The sequence below is a fragment of the Plectropomus leopardus genome, chromosome 6, assembly GCF_008729295.1.
Source record: "Plectropomus leopardus isolate mb chromosome 6, YSFRI_Pleo_2.0, whole genome shotgun sequence".
Classification (NCBI taxonomy): Eukaryota; Metazoa; Chordata; class Actinopteri; order Perciformes; family Serranidae; genus Plectropomus; species Plectropomus leopardus.
The window spans coordinates 9,517,867-9,524,147 of NC_056468.1; the positions used below are offsets into that span (position 1 = coordinate 9,517,867).

General features: G+C 43.5%; 1 protein-coding gene across 1 annotated transcript; it reads left to right on the forward strand.

Annotated features, from left to right (window-relative positions):
* The first annotated feature begins 77 nt into the window (after positions 1 to 77).
* Positions 78 to 3,101, forward strand: si:ch211-170d8.2 (uncharacterized protein LOC571755 homolog). The gene is made up of 3 exons (XM_042488395.1): positions 78 to 1,012; positions 2,232 to 2,376; positions 2,523 to 3,101. Exons 1-3 carry the CDS (start codon positions 586 to 588, stop codon positions 2,866 to 2,868), a joined length of 918 nt encoding a protein of 305 aa, XP_042344329.1. The 5' UTR covers positions 78 to 585; the 3' UTR covers positions 2,869 to 3,101.
* The last annotated feature ends 3,180 nt before the right edge of the window (positions 3,102 to 6,281 follow it).

Below are 6,281 nucleotides of genomic sequence, written 5' to 3' on the forward strand. Positions count from 1 at the left end.
TTGAGTCCTGTGAGCTACTTTTGTAAAGGCTTGTTTGAAACCACAGGGGCTACACGGCCTTATTAGGGCCATCAGCGGCCTGCATGTGACCCTGCAATGTGCCCTCATTGTTTTCCACCTCAGGCTTAACGCCTCGTTTCGAAATGGTTACAGCTAACCCCCAGAAGTGTGCAAAGCTATTAAAAAAGCCAAGCACATGCTCATAAAATGTTATCATTCACGCTCTGTCCGAGTGTTTCTGCGCTCTGTGTGTGTGTGTGTGTAAATAAGATGGGTCTTGATGTCCCAGATATGGAGTCATTAGAGTCATTAGCTGAGTGGCTGAATTTGAATGGTCGGGGTCGGCGCTCTTCGGGGCGCCTCATTATGCAGGCGCATTGAAAGGTAGCAGTGGGGGGGCAAATGGGTGGTTAAGGGCTCGAACAAAAAGAGGGGCAGGGTCTCTGAGGAGGGCCAGGATTCAAATTCTAAGTGGAAAGATGCCCCCATTGTAAGTGAAGTTTATAGCAAGCAGAGGGAGAGTTGGCACAACAGAGAGGCTGCGTGTTATCCATCAGTGAAGAACCAGGATTTGGGGATATTACCATGGGCTCCTCGCGCTGCATTTGGATTGCTCTATTTCTTCTCTCCGCGATGACAAGTAACACTGGAGTATTTGGACGCGCAGTGGACACGCTGGGATTTTTGTCACAGTGGCAGAAACCTGCAGATGAATCGTCCGGATCAACTTTACGCACGGACGCGTCGAGGCGGTGGAGGCGCGGGATTGTGGAGACGCACCGTGAGCGATGCGCGGAGCTGACGGCGCCTTGGCTGGAAAACACAGGCCAAGCTCCTGAGGATAATGCAACGCTGCTGCAGCTGCGTGTTCGGCCCTTTTCCCCAGGAGCCTCCCAGGGCCTGGTGTTCCCAGGAAAATCTCTGTTCAGCTTCGTCCGGCGGGTTTACCACTGCTGTCAGGAAGGACTCAACTGCTGGAGCATAAAGGGGATTCAGGGTCGGCTGAGAGGAGGTAAGATCCAACTGAAACACACACCATGTTGTGATAAACTTTTTAAAATTATTCTGTAAAAGTGAATTTTGTCGTTTTGGTGAGCTCAACTAGAAAAAGCAAAGATCAGGTTTGTGTTCATTTTATTTTAATTCCCCTAAATGTAACTCAGTGCAACATAGACAGGTAGTTATTGTAACTGCAGGAGCTGTTGTCTCCACTGTTGGCCTGTAGACATCAGTGAGGGCAAACCTCCCCCAAACAATGAAGAAACAGTCTGCATCAAAACAGCATTGCCATTCCTACATTTAAGTTCATGTATTTCTTAGACTTTGAGTCAAGATATCTATAGCATAAAAAGCTGTACGAGACAAGGGCATAAGCTTAGTTTAAAAATGGGAGGGTACACATGCAGGGTTTTGGGGCTCCTCCGTCAGAAAACTTGGTACTTTAATGATTTTATTCGGGAATGGGAATATTCGACAAATATCCATGTTCTAAAACCTACGCCTGTGATATGAAATATAACACGTAATAGAGCAGTGTTTCCCAAACTTCTCAAAGAGTAGAGTGCCCCCTGTCCTGCATGTTTTAGATCTCTCCCTGCTGCAACACAGCTGATTCAAATGATCACTCCTGATGCTGCTCGATAACAAGACGATCATTTAATTCAGCTGTGCTGCAGCAGGGAGAAGTATAAAACATGCAGGACAAGCGGCACTCAAGGAGAGGCTTGGGAGACACTGTGACAGAGAAAAAGAGCAGCCTTGCTCATTAGAAGTGTTGACATTCATCATTTAATTCACTTACATTCCCTTTGCGCAGTCAGTTAACATTCAGAATTATCTGAACAGGAAAAAGACATCAAGCATCAAGCAGCCATATGCAAACATATACAGTGTAGTGTTGAAAGGGTGACATTGTGCAGGAATGTCATGAGCCACAGAACTGCAAGCTGATGCGTTTGAAAAGCACTTTGCGGGATGTTAATGGCTCGATTAATGCAGCTGTATAGAGGACGGTGTTATCTGCATACAAATGAGTCTTAGCTGCCTTAATGTCCTCTCCGAGAGGTGTTAAGATACCCCGCTGACAGATTAACAAGGCATTAGGAGTGAAAACATCACCTCTGCGCAGGAGATCCTGCTCCGATCCCTGGGGTTTATCAAACCAGAGCGTGACACGAGTGCATGTGCTGCTCTGTGACTCTGACAGACTCTCTTCTCCTCCTCTTCCTCAGGCTCAGATGTGGAGTTTCTCCTCACCAGGGAGATTTTATCGTTGACAGTCATGAGAGCTGAGCTTCACCTCCAGCTCTCCAACCCCCAACATTTGGATATCCATCCAGTGATTTCATTTATGGCAAAGAGAGACCTTCCTACAAGGTAAAAACTCTTAATGTGATCTTCTAAGGACTTCCTGTGTTACACCAATTCTTGATTTCAGTATTTTAGTCTCCAAGGACACAAAGCGATTTCACTGATGGCCTCTGGGACTGGTGGTAACCCTGCTGTTTTTTTGCCTCCCTCAGGTACAGCTTGTGGTCACGGGGCAACACGCTGGAGCTCAGAGTGGATCTGCTGTCCCTTTTCCAGACTCTGCAGGAGGCGGCAGGTGGTGCCGAAGGCGGTCCCAGCTTGGTGAACATGCGGCGGGTGGTGTTTTCTTCCAGGGGGCATCCACCAGGAGAAAAGCCTGCTTCTGGGGCTCTGCAGGACACTGATGGTGATGTGTGGGGGGATGGGGCTGCCGGCGTGCTGCCTGCTCTGGAGCTGGGCCTGATCCTGAGCTGCAGTCAGGCTGGATCGGGGGTGTCCTGCAAAAGTGGCGGCGTTCATCTCTCACATACACCTTTCATGGCTCTGTACTACAGATGAGGTCAAACTGAGACTGGACTGCTCTGCGTGGAGACATTTTATTAGCTGAATCTATGTCCTTGCTAAAAAGACATAAAGCCTCAAAGCCTACGAGGAAATGATGCACTTCAATGTCAAATCTATTAATTTATAAATGTTATTTTTTGTTGTAAAATATATAGATTATATATGTGTGTACATAGTGAATATGATATACTGTGACTTCATGGAGTCATTCTTTGGTTATTAAAGCTCGACTTAAAATGGCTCATGACCTGAAGTGTTTCTGTCAGTGGACTTTGTTCAGCTGTGGTCCTCTTTTGGACATTCTGGTCCCAACACCTTTTAGATATGTGCTTCTATTTCAAGAGGTTTTCACAGTTGGTGGGAAAAGGTGGAAGAAACAACACCTGGACAAACAAAGGCTTTGTGCATGTGCTGTGACCCTGCTGAACTAAGCTAAGATTGCTAGAGTTTTTATAAAACATTTGTGTAGTTCCAAGATGCTTCACACTTTAGACACTGTGGTTTCACAGGCACAGCACTTGTTAAAAGACAAATCAAATTTAACACAAGACTACTGTTAAAGCGACAGATCACCACCAAAATCAAAATGACACATTTTTTCCTTTTCCTGTAGTGATATTTATCAATCTAGAGTGTTTTTGTGCGAGTTGTTGAGTGTTTGAGATACCGGCTGCAGAAATGTCTCATCAGTATAATGACACTGGATGTCACTCAGCTTGTGGTGCACTCTTCCTTCTGTGCAGTGATTCGGTTGGGAGTTGTATTTCAGTAGAAAGAAAATAGTTCCTACATGAAACTGCTCACAACAAGCTCTGTGGCTTATCTTGAGTAACTGGGTCATGATTTCTGGAAAGAGACATCGCTGTTGAGTTTTTCAAAAGTATTTTTTTGGCACTTTGAGCACCACAAGCTGGGTGCCATCTAGTTACATTATATAGGATGAAGGCAGAAAACTTTATGGCCGATATCTCCAACACTCAGCAGCTCACACCCCAAACAGCTAGCTGGATAAATAGCACTTCAGGTAAGAGGATGAATATGTATTTTTGATTTTGGAGTGAACTGTCCCTTTAAACACCGAGCTAGTTTACAAAGTACTCAACCAGGTGACTTAAAACCCTCCTAATGTCCTCCTGATTGCCATACACCTTTTGTCCTCTGGGGTCAAAATGACCCCACCTGGTTTGACTGTTATTTAAAGTATACACTTGTCGGTTCTTGTCTTACTTCAGTCCAACCCATTATCACACATTTTTCCCTTCGTTTTGGAATTTAGGGCCAATAGACCTTGTTTACATAAAGTATAGTACAAAAGTATAAAAAACATATTAAGGGTGTCAAGAGTGGAAAAACAGCAGCACCACATTCTGATAAAATAGCACATTTATTAAAAAGAGACAGCATTTATCAGCATTTCCCATTTTTGCAGATATATGCCCCCTCAGTCAGATCAGATCAGGGGTCTCCCATACATTTCTCACTCCACCTGCTGCTGCCTACAGCATCCCCCCCTCCCCCCCCACACCCCCACAGGAGCATTTACTCATCCAACACATGTAGAACTAAAACAGTAGGACTCAGAATTAAGCGCACACTCACTGTCTCACACTCTCACACCGTGTGATCGGAGGCTGGGCTGGTGGACCTCGTTTGCGCGCGTGGTCCGCTGCCTGGACGATGGACACGTTAGCAGATGTTTGGCTGTTCGAATTTTCAGTTTAAATTCATCTCACATGTTCAGTTGCTTTGAAAATGAGGAAAAAGGAGGAAAAGCAACAAGCTGAAAAAATGGTCACCTCAGACAAATTGACATTAAAGAGCAATTAAAGGAAAATTTCAAGACTGGGTGTCACGGCGGGGCAATTATTAGTGGTGATGACAAAATATGATGACAGGACATGACGTGTTTTCCTTCCTCACTGCTTCATCAGGCGAGGAAAAAAGTAAATGAAAGGAGTGAAGAATATTTAGTGTCACATTAGGACTCTGCATTTAAGAATTTGGATGGAAGGCGGCAATTCTTTGGTTGTAATGTAAAAAAAAAGAAAGAAGAGCAGATCTTCATTCCACTCTGTTTCATTCAGATGTGAGATGCACTGACTGTTCAGGTCCAAAAAGGCTGGTGAGGAGCTAAATTAGGCTGTTTAAGTAATCTTTCCATTTGTTTTTGGCTGGCTTTGCTCCTAGAAAAGTTTGAAGTTAACGACAGACTCCTGCTATATTAATTCTACCTACAGACGTATCTTACTCCAAACAAGAGCATCATGTGGAATGAAAATCTAGCCCTGAAAAGTGTATTTTTAACACAAGAAAAAGAAAGGAGGATGATTTGATACAAGCCAAACAAAAGAGCAACCTCAAGGCAAATGATGATAAAGCACAATGTATTCAATAATTCAAGGCAACAAAGACAAACACACACACACAAAAATGACATGATTTTCAAATACATGAGGCAGTGCAAAATGTCACACCAATAAAATATCACGTTTTAAAAACTCAAAACAAAATAGATCCTGAGGAAAAAAATTCAAACATACAAATCCAAGCGTATTATAAAATATCTCCAGATCAGCCCCACTCTGATTTAAATTATATAGAATAGAATGGAAGATCCCACATTTTCAGACATAATCTCATTTATTTGACTTTCCAACAGTCAGTTCATCTGGCTGCCCGTTAAAATTTTTTATACTCTGTACCAACAACCGTTCGTCTCCACAAGAAAGGCCACGAAGTCTTCCTCATGAGAAAAAACAAAACACAAAAACCCTTCACACCTCAGCCACAACACGAAAAGTGATGAGAACAAAACGGTTGTCACACGATAAAAAGTGTGATTTTTGTACCTTATATACACACGCAACTGTGTAGACTTGCAGAGGAACAGAACACGGTGACTTTGGTGCTGAATTAAATGAAATGTTTGCATCTTTTCAAAAGGAAAAAAAAAAGGTGCTTATATGTCTTAAATATGAGTCGAGTTTACAACTTAAACAATGAAAGAAAGAAAGACAACAAAACCCCCCAAAAACTGTCGACAACTGACCGAATATTTTCTGGCACAAATTTCCTGTTCACCATCAATTAAAATGGGAAGGAGAATGGAGGAGTGAGGAAGGATCCACACCACCTGAATTATTAACCATTTTCAAGTACTGCGTATGGCAACAGCAATACTGGCGGGGGGGTCGGGGGACATTTAAGACGCATTAGTGAATCAGGCAAAGTTACAAAATCGTCCTCGGAGTAGAGCTAAGCACTTAAGGGAGGTAACTAGATACATAAATAGGAGGGTTCACAACACAACTCCACCAAAAATGAAGAACAAAGCTGCTTTTCAGACCGCATGGAAAGCAAAAAAAGGATAAAATCGTCCAAAAGCTGAGGCGGAAACACAGCCGAGC